This window comes from Talpa europaea (genome assembly GCF_964194135.1).
Source record: "Talpa europaea genome assembly, chromosome: 12".
NCBI lineage: Eukaryota > Metazoa > Chordata > Mammalia > Eulipotyphla > Talpidae > Talpa > Talpa europaea.
In genome coordinates, this window is record NC_140079.1 from 96,796,600 (window position 1) to 96,818,066 (window position 21,467).

At 51.9% G+C, this 21,467-nt stretch overlaps 1 protein-coding gene across 2 annotated transcripts in view; it reads right to left on the minus strand.

Moving 5' to 3' along the window:
- Positions 1-21,467, minus strand: part of CLEC16A (C-type lectin domain containing 16A) — a gene marked incomplete at its 5' end in the record, with an annotated part of 180,168 nt that overhangs the window by 127,548 nt on the left and 31,153 nt on the right. Inside the window, one exon of one of the 2 annotated variants that reach the window (XM_084249156.1) lies at positions 8,575-8,758. In XM_084249156.1, coding sequence (XP_084105282.1) covers positions 8,575-8,758 — 184 coding nt within the window. Of the gene's footprint in view, positions 1-8,526; positions 8,759-21,467 lie in introns of both variants that reach the window. The other variant, XM_084249155.1, reaches the window with a different exon arrangement.

Consider the following 21,467-nt stretch of genomic DNA (forward strand, 5'->3'; position numbering starts at 1 on the left):
TAGTGTCTGTAATTGCAAAACACTGGAAACTACCTAGATGCCCAGGCACAGCAGCATGCACACGGCCTGTGCTCTGACTGCCGTGGTCGATCTCTGGAGATACTGCTAAGCATCAAGAAGAGCAAAGAGCATAGCACACAGTGTGTCAACAGAGGAGAGAACACATAGATCTGCTGCTTTTTATAAAAAGAAACACAGGAAGGATATTCCAGGAAAAAAAGTTGGCTATCCACAAGTGGTGGGCGATGGGATGGCGAGACTCAGGGGAAGGACACTTCTTTGAACATAGCTTTTTGCTTAGCTTTGAATTTGTTAATATTCCATTTTCAAAACTAGAAATTAAATCAATCAGAATGGGAAAGAAGACTCCTAAACTGTGTGGGGAGGGACTCAGATTTATTTCAAATGAACACTGACTCCCCTGCTTTGAAGGGGAAAAGGAGGAAGCGAGGACAGACTCACGCAAGCAGTTAGTGAACAGGTTACTTGGCTCTGTACTCTTGGGGGCACAGGTGAGGCAGTGGGTTGAGGGGAATTGCAACCCATCCTGAGCTCCTTGTTCACGAAACAATAAACAATCCCGAAACTATTACAGGCCAGAGCAAGAAGAGACAAACAAGTCTTGAATGGGGAAAGACAAACAAGAATTTTAAAATATGTGTGTATGTGTGCATACACACATGTCATCATAAATGTGTTTTGCATGTATACATGCACCTATTTCCTAGTTCTGTTCACTTAAAGAGTGAAAAAGCAAGAACCCCTAGCAGCAAAGAGCACATCTAGCGCCCAGATCTCTCTCCACCTCTAATATCACTGGTTGTCCACATAGAGGAACTGGGGTTTTTCAGAGCAATGCCTACTCCCAGGAGTGGGCAGGGTGGGTCAGGACTTTTTATGCCATATAGCGCAAGGACTGCTTGGGAAAATGATGGGGGCTCATCACAAGGGCTAGCAGTCAGCTTGAAAAGTTCCCGGTGGCCAAATTTGGGACAATTTGAACATCCAATTAATTAAATACAGTAACCACTAAAAAACTGAATCCGTGAGTTTATGGCAAGAATAGATAGAGAAACAAATGGGCAGGAGGGTGTGACCTTGCCACAGTGAGTGACGAGGGCTGGCCTTGAAACCCAGGGAGCGCCCTGCCACTGGCCATCTAGCATTCCGCCTCCATCCCGGTAAAGACTGGGTAAGCAAGAATCATCCCGAAGGACAAGTCTAAGGGGCTTCTAAGGAGGTGTTATCATTACCTCCCCATGGACTGCTGATTAGTTGCAAAGAAAAGAGAAAGTAATTATACAGTGGAGAAAGTGGACAATTCCTAAACCAGGTGACCAAGATGGGCATCACCAATGAGGGACGGAGGACATCACAAGCCTCCAGAGGTGACACGCCAAGGAGGACATGATGTCACGTGTGCCGTGTCCCAGCCAAGACTGTATAACCTCAATCTAAGCACAGAGAAACAGCAAAGTCAGAATGGGGATCATTTTATTAAGATGGGGGGGGGGTAAGGAGGTGGGAGTGGGGGGGTGCCCATGTGCTTCAAGTGTCACTGTTGTGAATGAGAAAGGCAGGCTGTGGAATGTTTCAGAGTGAAGGGGGCTAAAGAGAAGTGACGAATGCACTGCCTAACCCCAGAATGGACTTTGTACCAGATGGGGACATGGACTAGAAAGGACACCTAATGGCCAGTGGACACTGGAACACAGACAGCGGAAAACTACAAAGAAGCCGGCGGTTGTGCTGAGGTCTTCGAAGAGAACACCTATTGGCAAATGCAAGTTGCACCTTCGGGAAGGGAGGGGCATGACAGGGTGCAACTTATCCTGAAAAAGAGGGGGTGGGGTGGGGGAGGTGCAAATAAGGAAGCAAACGGGTTACAACGTGTTGAAATGTTAATCTGGGCAGAGGGTCAACAGGTGCTCTTTATAGAACTGTCTTTGTTTTTCTAGCTTTCCAACATAAATAAAGCAAGAATGAAAATGTACATGGTGAGTAAACAAAAGGCACTGAGGCCCACTGTGTACCCTGAGAAGGGGACTCAGGAAGCCGCGCAGCAGGAGTTGGAGACGCAGCGCCACCCCCAGCCAGTGCGCATGGAGCCCTCTCTCCACCAGAAACCACCCCGTATCCTGCAGCCAGGGCCGTGCTGACCTAGCCTAGTCTCCGTACTTTACGGAAGGCAAACTGAGGCTGACAAGGAATAGGGCCTCTGTGCCAGGTACTGTGGGTGCCTCCTGGGCACTCCCCTCTGCACTGTTAAGTCCTGCACTAGGCACTGGGCTCGTCATGTTGAAAGCTCTGGCACGCCAGCACGGCAGGGGCACAGCTCCTCACACAACTGGGGTGCGGAGCCTCAGGGAATCAAGGAATATGCTTGTGAGGCAGCAAAGCTGATGCAGGAGCCCTGATCTCCACCTCTCTGGTCTCAGCAGGCCCTGCCCGGCGCCCCTCGGCTTCCCTCATCTCCCCAGGAGAATCCAAAGCAGAGGTGGGTCTGCACAGCCGGTTCATAGCAGCATTGTTTACACTCGCCAAAAGGCGAGTGCCTGCTTCAGAGCCAGCCCTGCCTTCGGCTTCCCGAGGGACCAGTGGTCCTGTTAGGGGGAAAAGGATGTCCCAAAGCAAATTCCATATAGGCTTTGTGGACTCCACCCCCACCCCAGGTCAAAGCCAAAGACACTGGGAACTCCAAATCCCATCACCACCCCAGGGAAGGTGGCTGGGACCTGAGGGTGGGGTTAAGCAGCCAGGTGGATACAAAAGGCAGACACGTGGGCTTTGGGGGCGCTCCATTTTTGGGCTCTCGGCCAGCTCGCAGCGTCCGGCCAGCTCTGAGAGTGACTTTGGTTTTCAGGTCGTCGGATCGGGTAGGACGCATTAAAGACTTTATTTCCCTATTTTCTCCCTGAGTTGTACATTTTCCTTATTTCTTTTTCTCTTGTAAATAAACCTTTTATTAACCCTTTTGCGTGTGTCTGTAGTAGAGTATTCATAAGTCCCTTTAAAGCGCGCGGGTGAGGACCCACAGCCAGGAACCCATTTAATATCGGGGTTGCTCTATAACAGTCCTACCTCAGATGAGACCCCCCCCCAGTCACCCAGTACCCAGGCTGGGCCCCTGAGAGGCCCCCCACATACACCTCCCTCACCCCACATCTCCTCAGGCCCTTCGTCCAGATACTCAGGCCTCCCAGCACCTTCCAGGCTGGCCAGGGACCTCCTAGCCACCCTCCGTTCCCAGCCACGGCCTCCTGGGTCGTCCCTCCCTCTATGGATGCTGCCCAGCCGGGCTCCAGCAGCAGCCCTGCTGCTCCTTCTCTGTCACCTGCAAGGAAATGGAGCAGCTCAGGCTCTCTTTGCCCCACCCCAGCCTCTACAGCCACCACCTGCAGCCTTGTTTTCCTCCAGTTTTCATTACCCACATGCGATATTTGTTGGTGGAAAAAGCACTTGGGTGCGTGAGCACGTGATATGCATGGGCACCCAGGGTGAGAGGTGTGAGGCAGGGCACATGTGCCCAGGCCAAGAAACCATTGTGGGGTGAACAGATAAGCCAAGGCGGTGGAGCCCTGCAGTGGACTCAGCCTTAAAAAGAAGTCCTGGCAGCCCTAGAGGAGACAACTCAGAGGAGACAAAGCTGCATGAACTAAGCCAGCCACAGAAGGAAAAGGCTGTCAAGGTGGGTGGAGCTGTCAAGTTCACAGACAGCAAACAGAATGGTGGGTGTGGGACTGCGGGGAGGGGGGCGGGGAGCTGTTTAATGGGGTTATTTCCATGTGGGCAGGTGAGAGGTCTGCAGGCCAGGGGGTGGTTGGGGGTGGTGGAGGCTGCAGGGCACTGAGCATCCAGGAGAGGCCCAAGGACCCAGGACGCAAGGCATCGCCTTCACCTCTCCGGGACAGCTCTGGCCAATCCATGACCTTCCCCAACACCCTGACACCCTGATTTCTTAAACAACAGCAATAGTTCATCAACTTGCCTAGGATGCTGTAGGTCCTGATCTCATTAGCGGGTGATGAACGATGCGCTTTTCAGGGAAACGTCAGGCCTGACCTCCCGGCAGTCTTTGCCTTCACAGATTCAAGGACCTTCTCACCTGCCCTCTGAGTTCTACGTTATAGATGTCAGAGCAAGGACAGACAGTGCAACGAGGGGACGGGGGAACCAACAGGCCTTAAAGGAAAGTTAGGGAAGGAGGAGAAAGATGTCTTAGCTGGTTACCTGGGAACAAACAGGAAGGCTGGTGGGGGGTCACTGGCTGGCTTGGGGGCGAGGTGAACAGCACCTGGCCGGGACAGGGTGTGCGTGTGCCCGGTACTTGGGGAAGCCCTTTCTCTGTCTGTACTATCCTTTACTGGATAGCTCGAGAGGCATTCAGATGTGTCTCTAGGGAGCTGCTCTTTTCAGAGGATTTGTCCGAACTCACCTCCAGTCTTTCTCCTTATACTAGTTAAAGCCATTTGAAAAACCTGCACTCCCACATCACTAAACAGTGGCCCAGCCTGCTGATCCTTCTCCCCCCCCCCCTCCCTCTCTCACACACACATACACACCCCTCACTTATTTGTTCTAGAGATTAACAGGGAAACAGGCCCCATAGAAAGTCAACAGTGCCCAACCACAAAGTGCCCCGAACCAAGTTCAAGTGCCCCTTCCCGGCACGGCACGCTGCTCCCTTCTTGTCTCGGCCGGGGTCCTGTTCTCGTGCAGTGCTCGTGTATCAAGTGATAAGTGCTGAGACACCGATGTTCTCCTTTCTGACAACCTGGGGGCTGGATGTGTTGTGAAACCCCCTCATGAGAAGAAAAGCCCAGAAAGGCTGATGACTTTTGCCAGGGTCGGAGAGCTGCTCAGGGGCCTGGGAGGCAGACCCAGCCTTTCCAGAGAAGCCCTCTTGCTCGAGCAATAGGAAAACACTGCTGAGTTTCGCACTGCCCCTGACTTTACAAGAGGAGCCAGAAACAGGGCCAGATTCCATTCACTTCAGTAGAAACTTCAAAAACAAAAACCAAAGCTGGGGCTCCTGACTCCCCAGTACCCTTCACTGCTCTGTGGTCCTGGCTGGTTTGGAGTTAGTGCTGCTGCCTTTGCTCCCGGCCCTGGCTGGCATTCCAAGAAAGGCTCAGGCCTTGCCGTCAGGCCAGGAAACCGGCGCTTACTTTTTCTATAGGCAAAACCCAAAAGTCGAGCCCAACATTTAGACGATAAGTTCAAATGACTCCTTCTCTTACTCTGGGTCTGCTTATTAAGTCACTCAATTCAAAAGGAGCACCTAGCGCATGAGCGTGTGGCCGTGTGAACCCTCCTCCAGCGACAGGGCCTGGGCACTCCTCCTCTTCGAGGGTTCAATTCTGCAAATTTAGGGGCCCTGTGATTTTCTTGGTTTCAGAATGAGTCATCCATCACTTGGGGGCTGAGGCAGAGCAAATTTCTTTGTAAACCGGGGACGGGAGTAGATGGTCCAGGGGTGCACATTCATTTCACACAACTTCCTCGTCTGGGCTTCACTGTGGAGGAGGTGTGGACGCAATTCTGCGTGTTGCGTTTATAGAAAAAAACACGTAAATGCCACACTCAAATCAGGTCATGGCAAAACTGTGACTTGTGACCACATGCTTTTACACTCCTGTTCTTTATGCCGCCTTTTTAGGTAAAGATGGTCCCCCTAAATGGGGGTGGCCAGGGGTACCTGTCTGTCACATCTGTGCTAGGCTGTTGGAAAAGTCCTAGATGCTGGGACACGCAAGAAGGAATAATAGGAGGCGAGCACAACCATGCATTCACCTCACAGAGGCAGAGAGAAGGGTGACAGAGGCTGAGTGTGGCTTTCTAGGGGACCACCTGCTATTTCCACTGGCCTGGCACCAATGCCCCTGCTTCTGATAGCCCCAGCTCATTTGCACTGCGGGAGTCACAGAAGGGTGGACACTTGGCCCCAGCCTGGCCAACAGCACACAGCCTCCCGCTACAGGGTGGGCCACCCAGGCCCCTCAGCCCCCGGACCTCGGCCATAGCCAGTGGGAGGAGCACTCCCTCTCCACGTGGGGCACGCTGGCAGCCTGGAGCTGCCCAAGGTCATCGCTACGCTTGAACCCAGCTTCACCCAAGCCTCCCAGTGACATGAACAATATTCTTTTTGCATAAGCCAGCCTGAATTTCTAAATCATACAACTATAAGGACCTGAACATTTTAAAAAACCAGGAGCATGCGAATTATATTTTCTATACTCGTGCATTCCAGCTGGGGAAGATGGAGTCTGGAACCTTGAGTCCATCCCGGCACACACTAGCCCTGGAGGACATGGAGACAGGCGGTGGGCCAGGCCTCCAGTCTTTGGGGTGCCGCCTCTTCCCCCCCTCCCCTCGACTGTCTACTGGCTTGAAACTGAATGAGAAAATGTGCCTGACATCCTTCCAAGTCCCAGGGATTAACAGCTGTGAGGTTTCACCCAAGCATGGATGCCATCTAAGGAGAGAACACCCACCAGCTGCGCCTGCAAGTATGAGAATAACAAAATGATCAAAATATGATTCAAAAAACTCTAGGACACAGCTGCCGCCGCCCATTAGGCATCTCTGAGCTGAGTGGGCCTGAGAAGGCAGTGCTCATTTTGGGGTGAGCTGAGTAGGGGAACCACAAGAACCCCGCTGAGCCAGGTCCTGGAACTAGCCTGCAGGCAAAGCCCAGAGCCTGTCTGACATGGCGTGACTGAGTAACCACTCTGAAAACACACTTTTAGAGACTGGTGAGCAGGACAGGTGGGTAGGTGGGGTCGGCGTTCAGGGAGCCCCAATCCATACAGTGGGCAGGACGGCGGTCCTGCCGGGCGGAGGAGCCCCTTACTGACTCATCTGCTGGTGTGCTGGGGCCAAGCCTGCCCTGTCCACAGCACGGTGAGTCACGGCCAGGCCTGCACTGAGAGAGCCCTTAAAAGGACTGGAACCGGAGAGGTAGCTTCTTTCCGAAACAAAATCAATGAGAAATGAGGTGGTCTCCCCTCTCCCCCCAGTGTGGCAATAGGACAGCTAAACTTTAGAGTTGAAATAGACAATTTTTTCCTGACTTACAAATGAAAATCAAAAACACTCAAGTATGCAAATAAGCATGGCTCACCCAGGTCTGTCCCTCATCTCCCCACCGAAGTGATATTTGTAGGCAAAGGAAGTTTCCCGAACTGAGAAAGAGTTCCTAAACCAAAATGCTCATGGTACACTTTGAAGAAAGACAAGTGGGCTGGAGACTCATCCTTAAAGGGAGGGCAATGGCGCCAGAGACGCGCTAGTTGGACGCACTGAACTGCAATCGTGGCACTCACTGAGAGCTGCCAAGACCAGCAGAGCAGGGTGGGGGAGAGGGCTGGGAGTGGGTGAGTGTTCGGCCTGCACACTCACTGCTAACTCCCCAAAACAGATGAGTCCGGTCCCTGGTTTAGTAAGTGGCTCCATTTTCTAGCTTCAGAGGATCCAGACTGGGGTGCTCACAATGTCCAGGTTGGAGAGGTGAGGGGGAGCTGGCTTTGGAACAGCCCTGCCAGCCCAGGGCCAGGAGGACGCCTGGCAGGAAGTGTTCCCCACACCTGAGCCTGCACCAGGAGGTGTGGGGGAGCTCGGCACCAGCGAGCACAGCCCCACCTGCTTGGACCCATTCAGCTCCCCAACCTGAAGGCCTGGGGCCATGGCCAGAGTCCCCATCTGTGTGGCTGTGAGTTGGGCCCAGGACCCACAGAACTGGACAGTTCACGCCTAGTTAATCCCAGAGCAGAGACTGAAGTTTGAGCATCTAAATGAGAGGACAGTGGAAAAGTAAACCAGAATCATTCCTGACAAGGGCAAAAAAGAGGGGGGAGCGATTCTGCTTACTGAGCATTTACGCCGCACACGTAAGTGTACCTCACCCTGAACAGACAGGACTGTGAAAAATCTGAGTGTAAGAAGCAAATTACATTTGATTATTCAATCCAAAAATAATAATCTTACTGAAAACATATAATTTCACTCAACATGACCCCCTTTTTTTCCTACAAAACACTGGAAATAATAACTTCTGTAACAATTCATAATTTAGGTTATCGGGAACAATGAGAACAGTGTTAGTGATGAAGATGACAATAATAATAATAAAGGCAACAGCAGCAAATAATAATAATAACAGCAGCAGTGAATACGGGCCAGACACTGCTCTGAACACACTACATATATTAATTCACTTAATTCTTGTAATAACAAAGAAGATCCTATACTTTACCCTCTTTTTACAGATAAGGAAACTGAGGCACAGGGTTAAAAGTACAGAACCTGGTTCAGGTTCCCCGTCCAATGCAGGTGTGTGTGTGTGGGGAGGTGAGGGGTGTGGAATAGTCTGGACTGGCTCTGCCTACAGTGGTCTCCCAGCGGCTGGATAGCGCAGAGTAAGGCACACTGGGGTAAGCAGTGAAAGACGCCCCCACTGGAAGGATGAGACACAAGTGACAGCCTGGCTCGCAGCAGGGTGACAGGGGCATTCACAGGTACACTCACCTTCATTCTCCCCACTTGTCTTGATGCCTTTTGAACCACCCTCTGTACCTTTGGCCTTCTCGGCGTCTTCCTGGGCATCCTCAGTGGGCCCTTTCTCTTCATCTTCTTCCTCCCCAACATTTTTGTAGTTGGGTCTCTTTTGCACCCGCCTCTTGCCCTTCTGCTTGTTCATCTCGAGGGAGCGCTCCAGCGTCTCGGTGGGTTTAATGAAGCACCGAATGCTGGGCTTGGCCTAGGAGAGCCGAAGCAAGAAAACAGACAGATTTGAACACTAGAATCTCACTAGACCCGGTCCACGTGCCCGAGAATTTCTGCCCTAAGACGTTCATTTCTTACATGACAAAAGCTATCTCCAAGTGTGTTACGATGGTTTTTATTAACATTATTTGTCATTATTGACATTGCCATTATGGAATACTCAAGCCACCAGCAGCGACCATTCCCTGCCCACCACACTAAGTCAGAAGCTGCTCGTTACCAACACCAGCTCCCTGCTAGCCACAGGCTGGCGACCGTGGTGATGGCACTTTGGATATGCAGGATACCAGTTTGAAGGGTCTGACTATACTGTCTCACTCATTCTTGATACCAACCTCATGGGACGGCGTGGGTGCCACCTTGTCGTTCTACAGACAAGGAAAGCCGGCTGAGAAACGTTAAGCGACATGCCCCAGGTCACACAGCTCAGGAGGTGGCAGAGCTGGGATACAAACTCACGTACTATCTGTACAATGTATGTCTGGTGTTATCATTAACTTCTAATTGAATAAATCCCTTTTAAAAGAAACTATCACCCTGGGAAATGAAATACCAGTGGTTCCTTGTTATTATAAAAACAACAGAAAAGAAAAAGCAAGGTTCACAGAAGGTAGCTGAGTGCTAGCTCTCTTTAGGAGAGGAGTCATCACGTATCAGTGATGACTTAAAGGTTAGCTCAGCCCAAAGGGAGGAGTTTTTGCCCTAAAAAGTCAGAAGGATTTGAAGAAAAATGAAAAGGCCTCAGTCCCCACTGGTTCATGACTTGCACTGTGGAAACACAGCTGTATCTCAGTCCTTGCTCCCGGTGAGATCGAGGGGACATCAGCCCCACTATATTGATGAGAAGATAGAGGCTCAGAAGGGTTAAGTGACTTGCCCAGTGTCTCACACAGCGACTGAGCTACACCAGACTCTGAAGCGAAGCTTGTCCAAGCCCCCAGTCCAAACTCTTCCTAGACTAACAGTGCTTCACCAGGAGCTCAGGCCCAGCAGCACCCTAAACAGCACACACATGCTAACGGGCCAGGTATAGAAAGGAACAAAGACAAAAGAAAACTGATTTGTTTGGGGCAGCATTCGACAGAAGTGTTTCTTTCCAGAGCGTAGATATTCAGATATGGTTTTGCCATTAAAAGAAAAAAAAAAGTAAACTTCGCTATGATCTTGATTGATAGGAATTATCCATCTCCTGAATTTATCCCAAATAGCCACCAATTGCGTTCTGGGGGCCACCCTATCTTGCCAGTAAGTGGAATGTTCTCAAGGAACAGAGATTAATTTCAATAATGCTCAAAACAAAATCTAATTGAAAACTAAGTTAGCACCCAAATCCAAACATTAATTTTTATGTACCTTTGGATTAGTCACCCACGAAAATGACAGATAAATTGAGACACGCTTCTGTTGTCCAGGAAAGCCAGATGCTCATTATTGATGCCAATGAGCAAGAGCCCAGCGCAGGGCGCACGCACTGTGCTGTGCGCCACAGACAGACGCAGTCGTCAGAGGCCCCCGAGGGCGCAATGTGCTGAACCCCCATCTTCCCCTTGAGGGATGCTAACTGAGAAGTTAAGGCCCCAAAATGAAGTGGCTGCTTCCTCCCATCACCACTCACTCCCAGTCATGGGGCAGGACACACAGTCATCCAGGCCCCCACACAGGAAAACTGCCTGAGACATGGAGGAAAGCACCACACAGTTAGCAGCCATGAGCGGATGATCCCCACCCTTCCCCCCAACCCCCCACCCCACCGCGATGGCGTAGCTGCGCTCCCTCTGGACTCAGAGGTACAGAACGACTATAAAGACCCTGCAGAAGGGAAGTGGAACCAAGCTTGGGGTCTGGGCCTGGTCTGGTGAACCCCACATGAACCCTATAGGGGTGATGGGGCCTCTCTGAGCCTCAGATGCCTTGTCTAAATGTGAAGCAAATAATTTCAGGCCCCTGGACCTAGACAGACCCATGGAAATAAAGTTCTTTCAGAGCTTGGCAGTATAGTAAGCCCTGACACAACAGTACTAGCCCACTTGGCCGCACCAGCCCACTTGAGGCCTCAATGCCCTTGAACATTGCATTAAACCATCTACTGCCCCGTAAGGGTCAGAATCGGCATCTTGGAGGTTCCCTTACCCCTACTGTTCTGGGCTCCACATTGTTCAAGTTCCCACAATCTTTCTCACATCCAGCCTCATTATGAGAGAAAGCTCAGCCTTGCCACTGCCAATCAGCACACAGATGTCTGACCCACCTTCCCAAAGCATATACTGAAATGTCACTTTCCCAGTGAAGTTTCTTTAATAAGTTCCCACTGTCTATGTATGGGATGAAATCCATTAAAAAAAAAAAATCAACTGTAAAAACGAATTTCAGAACTTTCCAAAGGGACCCACTTTTCTTGATCAGGTGTTGCAGGGGGAGGGGAGCGGCGAGGAGGAGGGAAACAAGCTTACTGGGGAAATTTCAAACCTTTGAAATGCAACCACCCAGTCAACAGCTGGAAATAACCTAAATGTCCATCCAGGGGGAGGTCAGCAGCGAAGGTCTGCCAGAGCTTGGGGATCTAGACCGTGAGAAGACCCAAGGCGTCTTAGGCCTGGAGGTGCTGAGACAGAAGCAGGACCAGGGAGACTAGAAGCACAGCAGGGCCCTGGGAAAGCTTCCCAAAGGCTCCCTGGCAGGGCCAGACACACTCTGCCTGGAAACTGCAGGAGACTAGTTAGCACCTCCCGCTGGGGAAGGCGGGTGGCTCTGTCTGCGTGCCCGCACCAGCACACTGAAAGTTTCTCATATTTTGATATTTTTCTTCCTGCTTAGTTTGAAATTTCAAATCATATGTGCCTGTTAAATTTTTAAAAACTCAACAAGGGTCATCAAACATCAGAGTTTTGGATTTCATTTGTCCCTTTCTTCTATGTTTTAAAAAATCTGACCTTTTTTTATTAATACTAACATCAAACTTCCACTGTTGAGAAGCTGACAGGGCTTGGCTGGGAAATGAAGGCAGAGATTCGTGATCATTCCTGCCGGTGCTGTCAAGACCCTTCTGGCTGCCATCTCGGGAGAATCTCCTGTGTTACAAGACAACCCAGGCTGGTCCAGGCAGAAAGCCCCCAGGAGCAGGGCCCTGAGGCTGCTGCCAGTCAATCCATGGTTGCAGGCCTGCCCCAATGCAAACAGAGAGACCCTCCTCCCCAGCCCCCCAGAAGCTCACCGCCCTGAGGGCTGAACTTAGCACAACAGCATAGCCTCAATGAAAGGAACCAAAAGAAATGGGAAAAGCCCACTTCAGAGTCAAAAACCAGAAGGCCTGTGGGTAATGAAAACACACCGCTCATGCCTCAGAGGGAAGCATTCTAAAATAAGGTCCACATTCCCCAAAGGCCACAGAGGGGTTTTGCCAGGGGCGCATGTCCCAGGGACCCAGAGCCTGGGCTGAAGGAGGAGCATGGAGATGGGTTCCACCCTGCTGACTGCAGTAATTCTGCCAGGTACCCAAGTAGGGGGTGTAGGAGGAGAGCCTAGGGCTCTGTGACTGGACATTTACCTGGCTTTTCAGGTCAGGGCCAGCTGAAGGCCACCAATGTGATTTCAGGAAGGCCCGAGTGGTTAAGTGCTCTGCAAAGATCTGCCTGGACTGCTTGTTCAAGTCAACTTCCCACCAGCCTTCGCCTCGTAATCTAAGACTTTGGTCCTTGCTTACAAGTTAAATACTTGAGAAGGTGACTCGCCATGGGTGATTCATAATCAAAGCCTTTCAGGGGCTGCAGGATCTAAGAGCAGACTCTGCAAGAACAGCAAGAGGGATCAGGAGCAAGGGGTGAGGGTGAAGGATAGAAACATGCCAGGGCGACGCAAGTCACAGGTGGCAACAAAACGTCCTCTACCCCCTTAGAAAGACCTGGGCACGGGCTACACATAGCTGCAACACATCAAAGAATCAAGGACTCCATTTATGGTTAAAAACCAAAACCATCAACTGAAAACCAAACCTGTTCAAGTACAGGCTGTACATGAACAAGGCTTGGAAGGACACAAAACTGAAAACAGCAGCTCCTTTGGAGGAAGACACTGAGGTTGGGGGCACTTTCACTTTCTACCCTAGCAGCTTCTTTGTCATCACCTGATTTACCCCAACAAAGTATTGCCCGTGTCATCTCAATGTAAAGAATAACTTTAAAAAATGTACCTGATGCCACTGACCTGTATACTTAAAAGTGGTGAACCCACCCTATTGTGTATATACGTGTGAGTATTGCACCACAATGAAAAAAACCAAAACACAGCACCTTTAAAAAGGTACCTCTTACAGTCGGAATGGTGATCAGCTGAAGGGAGAGGGGGTGTTGTTTACAGACTGAGGGGGGCGGCCTGAGCTGGGGCTCGGGGCCTACCTAGCTCACCCTGGTTGGGCTCAGGCTCCGCTGCTCACCACCTCTACCTCTGGGACTCAGTTCCTACGTGTATCAAATGGATGCCAAAAATGTTTTCCAAAAAATGACCTGAATCACACATAAAGCCATCAAGCAATACACCCAAGACTGTTGCACTTTCATGCACTTTGTTATCTCTCAGTTAAAAAAAAATATTTTTCTAAAAGATTTTCAGTAACATCTGATGGATTGTTGTAAAGCCCTAAAGATAACCTGGGAGCAAATCGGACAACCTGGGGAGTGGAATAGTCCTGGTCCAGCTGGGAATGGGCAATGCACTGTTCCATGTGCACGCGGACACTAGGCCGAACCAGGGACACAGAAGAAGTAGTGGGAGGTGTGCAGGGGCTGGGGGTGAGAGGGAAGCTCAGGGGGGCTTCATGGAGAAGGAAATGACTGACGGGGGAGAGTCTTGAATGCTAACTTGAGTTTACTAGAACACTCGGGAAGAGAAGAGAATGGTAGGAAGGCCAGCTCAGCGCCCTGGTCATTCACCCTGTATTGCTGGTAAGCCCAGGGTCATCTGGAGCAGGTGTGCCCGCTGAGAGTGGTGGTGTCTGGGACACAATGTACTTGGCCAGCTCCCCAGGTGGCAGCAGGCACACAGCAAGTCTGGGCAGGGTGGGTGGGGCTGGGCCCACTGACAGACCTCTCCAGCCAGTATTCCTGAAGGGTCCTATAAGCTCACGGCCCCTGCTTAGCACCGGGTAGACACAGCCTAGTGGGCGGGTGGGTTTCCTTCTGCCTACACTGAGACGCAGTGGAGTGGGGGACAGCAGGGGCTGTGTGTGACCAGGAAAGAGGGTATGGGGACACTGGGCAGGCCAGTCTGGAAATCTTGGCTGTGACAGGAAGGAGCAAGAAAGAGGCTGGTGGCCAGAGAGGGCAGGTAAGAGAAAGGACAGGCGACCTGGACTCAGGATTCATCGGGGTCTGTGGGAGGAGCCTCAAAGGTCGGGCTAAGAAATCACACCTTCTAGGTCCTGCCAGGCCTGATGGCTCACCTTTGGAACTCTTTGGCTCAGGGATTTGAGAACTAGGCGGGCTTTCCCCCTAAGCAAGAAGCAGGCCATGCTGAGGAGAGAAAACATGCCAACACACGCAGGCCTGAGCCCAGCAATCAGATCCACTTACTGGCCGAGAGCTCCTCGCCAGCAGAGCCTCCGCTTCTCATCTGCAAAACAGGGGCGATGGAACCCTCTTCCGTACAAAAGGGACAATGGAAGATAAAATGAGCCCTGTACGAAAAACCCTGGCACAGTGCCTGTCTCAAAGGGGCACTCGAGAAGTGTTTATTCACCTTCGACCTGGCCAATAGGTCACTGGCCCCTGGCCAGCCTTCGCAACCTCTGGCTGTGGGACTGGGACTGGGGGTAGGAGAGCAGGGCCAGGGGGACCCACGTGGACACTGCCCATGCCCAGCCCGAGTCCCAGCTGCACAGCTCCCCACCCTTGCCCTGTGTATCAAATGGGCCTCAGCTGGCACTTGCCTCCCAGGGCAACTGTGAGGTGCCAAGAGGCAGCAGACTTCTTGGTCCTTTTTTCTAGCCAACAACAACCACCACAAACACGCAGCACATGGCGGGTGCCCCGCCTGCTCTGAGCGTGGCCTGTACGGTCTCACTTTACCCTCTGAATGACAGGTGGGGGAAGGGAACGAGGGCCAGCGCTGGCCCACTGTCACCCAGTGGAGAGTGGCACAGCTAGGATTTGAACCCAGCAAACCCAGTTCCAAGGACCCCACGCTCAACCATCTGAGCCCCCCAATGCAGAACTGGCTTCGTCACACAAACCAGAGAAGCAGGAGCCCTGAGGAGCCAGCGCTCGGGACTCTTTACACATCACTCATTCAGGGGTCCTCGGCCTGACTGACAACGATTATAGCCGCAGTGTAAAGAGTCTCCTCCATTTTTGTCTCATGTACTCAGAACCTGAAATGTCACAGATCGAGACCATCCGTAACCAAGCATATGGCTTGGGGCTGCGTGACCAGCTGCGGGGCTGATGACTGCAGCAGAGCGAACAAACACCAGCTGAGTCCAGAGCGATCAGCGAACAAACACCAGCACAAGACTTTGGGGTGATGTATGGGTGCGTGTGCGACACGCCAAACCCTGAGTAACGAGGGGCTGCTGAACCGGCGTCCAAACACGCAGCCTGAATGCGCGATCCCAACCACATCAGGGAGGTGACCGGGTAGCGCTGCCAGATTTAACGGGGAAAATAAAACCAATCGAGGGGGAACACACAGAGGTAACAGTCCACCTCCATTAACGAGAGGAGCGTGGTACGCTTCTCTGTGGGGGCCGATTACAGGGAGTGCTGTGGCTGCCGGGGCACGAGCGAGAAACGTCCATTCATCTAGTGCTGGGACAGCTGGCACAGAGGAGCAGCCCCGCCCACGGCTCAGCTCTCCTGCTTCAAGAAACAGCAAGTGACCTTGAGACAGCGCTGTGACCTCTGAGAAAGCAACCTCCGGGGGTCGCGAGGTAGTGGGAAGCCAGCCTCCTCTCCTGGCTTTCTCTCTCCCAGGGAAGACAGCTGTCCCTGTCAAATCTGACTTGTCCCCTCTATGCCGTGTCTGGCATCCAATCAAGAGCCAATAAATGCTTGTGGGATGAATTAACTGCAAGCTCCTTATGATCAAGGAGGCATGTCCAACACTTGTGCAAAATTAATCATCTCAGATGCTTTCATTCAACCACGACACTCCATGTTTCCTGGTTACGTGAAACTTTAGTCTAAAACATGACACACCCCCTCCATCTGATGCTATAATGGAAGGGACTGTCATCACGGGTGGTGACACAGGGCATGACAGAAACAGCAAGGGGTCTGGGCACCTGCAATCCCCCACAACTGGGTGACAACGGTCTGGTCACCTCTGTTAAGTACTGGCTCTTCATGCAGAGAATGTGACAAGGATCCCACCTTCCTCTTTGGGTTTTATGAGCCTAAAACGAGGGGCTAGAGGAGATGGACAGGCATGTCCCCCTTCCACACAATGAAAAGTGGCTTCCTCTTCCAGTCACCCAGTGCATTTCTTATAAACTGGTCGTTCTTAAGATGCCAGCCAGTCAGCCACGCCCAGCTGGGGCTCTGACGCTGCCGTTTCCACGCCCTGGCCCCAACTCTCAGTAGGGTTAGCTCCTTATCCTTCAGTCCTCAGGGCCAGTGTCAGCTCCTGGGGGAACTGCACTCCACCATCATCTCCCAAAGCTGCTAGTACTTCCCACATCCGAATGTGGAACCCGTGGGGATGTGCTGGTGCACCGTCTGTCTCCCCTACCAGGATGTCAGGCCAGGGGCCTCATCTGCCTTGTTTACCCTACATTCGCCGCGGCCAACAGTGCCTCCTCGAATGTGCGGGTGCCCCAGAAATACTTGGGGTGGAGGGGTTAGTGAGTGGGCAGCCAGGCCTGCAGGCAGGAGGTGCTCAGGACACGGCCACTGCTCCCACGGGGAATGGCCCACCCATAGCTCCAGTGTCACTGGAACATTATGATTTGAGGGAATAAAGCCCTTGAATGTTGTCTTCTCTTCTCTTTATTCATGAAGTATTTGAGAATCTGTCTCTGTGCCTCATTGGAGGCTACCAGGAGGGTCTCAACCTCAGGTCAGCGAGACTTCAGCACTAGGGACACCTGCTAACCGTCTCCTGGGACGGGAGTTACACCCACCGCTACATTCGCTGTCCTCAGTCAGGGGATAAATGACCACCCACTGCCACCCTGGCCACTGCCTTTACATCAGTGGGATGCCTGGGAAGGAAGTGAATGAAGGGGCCCTTTTCTAGCCCATGTGCAGCCCCCAGCCTCCCATGAGGAGAAGCTGGGCTGCCTGACTCCAGCCCAGCTGGGAAGACGGCCTACAGCAGCGAGCGGGGGACCCATGCCAATTAGGAACACTCGATCCTGCCAGCACGCAGCTAAGACTCCAGGCTGCTACTGTCTCAGCCATGGCCCACGTGCCATGTGCTGGTGGGGTGCTCTTTGCGGGGTCTGGCTCCTGGGAAAGACAGGGGTCATGCAAAGAACACTGAGCAACTAGTGTTTTAGGTGTGTGCTCACCCTTCTTGATTTCCCGGAGCATCACCTAATATTGAGGACTTGCTGTGTGTTACACTTTGGAAAAAGCACTTTACACTGCGTTTACTCCTCTTCTCAAATCCATGTTTGCGAATCTCATTGGAGCGGGGAAAGTGCCCTGCCCTGGGGTGAGGAGCATGGAGCCACCCACCTGCTCCACTAGGCGCCCGCTCCACCAGGCCCCTAGCGCTGCTGTGGCATGGTACCCAGCGCAGCCTACTCAAACACCCCTTCCCCAAAATCTGCCACTGAGCAAAGAGAAGGCGGCGTGTGAGGAGCAAGCACTGAAGCTACTGTGTTCCCTGAGACCCACCCCCCCAGCTCCCCACTGAGTCATCCAGTCCTGCAGCGAGTACTCCCCAAGCAGGCCCTGTGAGGGCACAGGCCATGCCGGCGTCTCCAGGACATAGCCCGCTGTCCTCGCGGGGGACGGGAGGCCCAGGAGGGCGAGGGAGGTGTCTTCCCTCCACACCACCACATCTCTGCCGAGGAAGTGGATGAAGGAATTCAAAAGCTAAGGAAACTATTCCACAGAAACCCAGGATGAAAAAATTCCTTACAAAAATAAGTAAATAAATAAGGAACCCACAGGTAATGATGCCTATCACAGGTGTAGCATTAGATTAGTCTCATCCACATGTTCGTTCTGCAAAAATGAGATGTCAGCAGTTTCACAATCAGTGCTGCCTTACTCTCTTCTCCCGACGAGAAACACTGTCTGCTCTGCATTAGAATTATAGCAGGAATCACCCCTTAGTAGAACCATATGATTTTAATGCACAGATGAATTTCAATTAGACATTTATCTAACCATGCTGATGTGTTTTAAATTTAACCCTAAATTACAGTCTTTTCAAATAACCCTGCTCTCCCCTCTGCTTCTCTCTTCAATTTTGGTTTGGTTTTGTGAAAGGTCTGCTGGTAAAAATGAAGCAATACCAGTAACTTATCTACAAATTACGGGAAGGAGAAAGTAGGTTAAAAAAGACCAAGAAACTTAAAACAAGTATGATCAAACCACATCCGAGTTAGGCAGGAAATAATAGGAGACTGCGCTTGCTCAGAGGGAAGGAAGGTGAGCCTTCCCAGGACCGCTGCCAGCGGGGCGGGGGAGGCTCACCTCCACTTTCCCAAATCTCGACTGGTCGTCACAGGAAGAGCTGGGAGTGGCTGCGGCGGAAGGCAAGAACCGGAAGTAGAGAGGACACTCTCACCGGGGCTGGCATTCCCTCCACACTCAAGGGAGCCTGCCTTCCAGCTCAGGCACCTGCCACTGCCAGTCCCTGGGTCCCAAAGGTTGTCTGTGTGTTTACAACGAGGGAGGCAGGAATGCATCCCAGGGGAGGCCAAAGAACAGATCCCCCCACACTCCTCTGATGAGAGGCTCTGCTGACTGACGTGGGCAGCCTAAGCTGAGAGGTGGCCAGTAACTGCTATTTGTTTTTGCTCAAACTGCAAACTCGGCTGTCAGTTTCCTGCGTGTGATACTGTGCTAGGTTTGCAGGATGTTACCGTGGGGCCAACCAGGGAAAGGGCGCAGGGATTGCGATGATTTCTTGCAACAACACGCCAATCAATTTCAATGAAAAGCAGGCAAGCTCCAGGCTCCTGGGGGCATCTCCTGGCACCAAGCCGGACATCAGCAGCAAATGTCTTACAGGAGGACCTGTAAGATGGACCTGTGAGGCCTGGGGTCTGAAATCACGTGACAGCAGGATCATGTAAATGGCATCCAAGTCAGCAGAGGCTGGGTGGGAACGGGGATGTTTGCTGTATGGTGTGTGTGTGTTGGGAGGAGGACTCTGAGAGACTTCCTGTCTATGCATGATGGTGACCACTTTGTCTGACTGTTCAAGACAATCCCCAAAAGTGCAATTTTATGTGAAACTTGCTAAACTTTAAAGTTGGTCATTCAGGGCCTCCCCGGTGGCGCAGCAGTTGAGCGCTGGGTTGCGTAGCTGCCCGCATCCTCTGCAGCGCCGGTTCGATCCCCGGCTGCTCCCCGGCCACCGGAGGAGGGTCCCACATGGCGCGCAGACCTCTCCTGCCGCCCGCTGCTCCCCTCAGCAGTGTCCTTCGGTCCTTCTGCCTGCTCTGCTCCCCGCTCTGGCTCTGGTGAATTCTCTCACCCTCCCGCGCCTCTGACTGTACCCAGTGCTTGTATGTATAAATAAATAATAAATAAATAAATAAATAAACAAATAAATAAAGCTTGCCTCTTTTAAAAAAAAAAAGTTGGTCATTCATAAAATTTTCTTGCAAACACGGAGAAGCCCAAACCTAAACAGCTTGAGGGCCAGCCTGTAGCATGCCAGGTGCTCCGTGGGCACCTCAGATGTATTTCCTTCCCATCCTCACCAGCAGCCCTCCCAAGTCGGGCCTGCTCACTCTGCTTCTCATAGGATGGAACTACACACTCAAAGTGACCTGTAGGCTGCGGGGTCTCAGCAGCTCTCACCTGGAGAGTCTTGGCGCTGCCTTAGCTACATTCCTTCAGCAAAAGCTGGTTTAAGAAAGTTACAAAGAAGTTATCTACAGCTCTGTAAGAGAGCAAATCAGCTCTACATCTGCTAGGCCACTGCTGCCATGGTGGGGCCCAAGAGGGGGTCTTCCCAGCTCCACTCTTGTCACCCCCAGTCACCTATCGGGTGAGTCCCCTCACCAAACTACTCCTTCCCTCTGGAGCACTCAGAGGACCTGAGACAGTCCATTTGTGTATTTGACAGACGTCTGTCTCTCCCACTGGACAAGCTCCAAGGTGAAAGACACTGTTCAGAATTCTGTACATCCTCAGAACCAGCACGACGCCTGACTTAAATAAAAGGCTTAATAAACACTTACCGAAGGAATCTAAAAAAGGGCTGGGCCAGGGGCCTCCCTGGTGGCACCGGGACCAAAGTCTCAGTGCTATCAAGCTATCACCAGCCACTGTGCCCTAAGTTCGATACCCAGCCAGGGAGCTGACCCACAGAGCGCAGCAGACCTCTCCCGTCTCCCTGCTGTTCCCCTCGGCAGTGTGTTTCAGTAGATCCGCCTGTTCTGCTCCCTACTCTGTGTCTGGTGAATCCTCTCACCACCCGACCTCTGGCCAACACCCCAGTTCTTGTATGCATAAATAAATAAAAATAAATCTTAAAAAAAAAAGGGGGGGTGCTGGGACAGCAGGGGCTATGAAAAGGCCCATTCAATCCAGTTGAAATAATGCCACCCCCAATGAGGACAGAGGTTTCTGGGAACCTTCTCAGAAGCTCTAATATGCTCCCTTAACCAGTGAAACAGGCTGGCCAGCCCACTGGACGCCAGACAACTAGAAGGATGGGACTCTTGTCATTGTGCCCAGTGCACTTCGGACCTGTCCTGCCATAGGATCACATTCCACCTGAGAGGGACATAGCTGACTGCCCAAGGGCAGGCCCAGCCCTTTACCTATGTAGGCACTGGCCAAGAACTTGGCTGCCAAGACAGAGCCCTTGTAAGATGCCCTGTAAAACACTGTGCTCATCGCAGACGCGGGTGCCCAGCCAGGCTGCAACAGGTACAATGACAGAGGAGATACCTGCCACAGCCACTCAGAGCAGGTAAGATCTCTGACAGTAGGGAGCCATAAGCAAGGGTCTCCAGACTCTGGGTACGTAAGAGTGCAGGCAGGTAGGTAGAAACACAGGGCACGCAGAGGGAGGGGAAAGCAGGATCAGTACTCAGGTGACCTGGAGCGCAGTTCTTCTGAGCAGGCCAAGAGGAAAATATAGGCACGAGACAGAGGCCAAACTGGGAAAGCCTTGGGAGAAGTGTTTTCCTCAGTGCAGTACAGAATGAACAATCATGGACAAACACTCTGCACTGGGCCACGGATCTATGAGAACTTGGGAGATTTTGCATCAGGATGCAGATTTCCACCTTCTAGGGAAACCTGGCAATAATATATTCATAGTCCTGCAAAACAACTGCAAGCTGGTGTGGAACAGCACCTGCTCACAAAGGACCATGTACTTTCCCGTTTGCCACAGTCACCACCACTCCCTACTGCTCTCACATGGGGCCTACATCATTGAAACACGTATTTTGCCTTTACGGTATATGTACCTTCGGTAAGGTATTATTTCATTCTTTCCCAATAACAGTGCCTCACAGAAGTGAAACGTAAGGTTCATTGCCATACACTCCA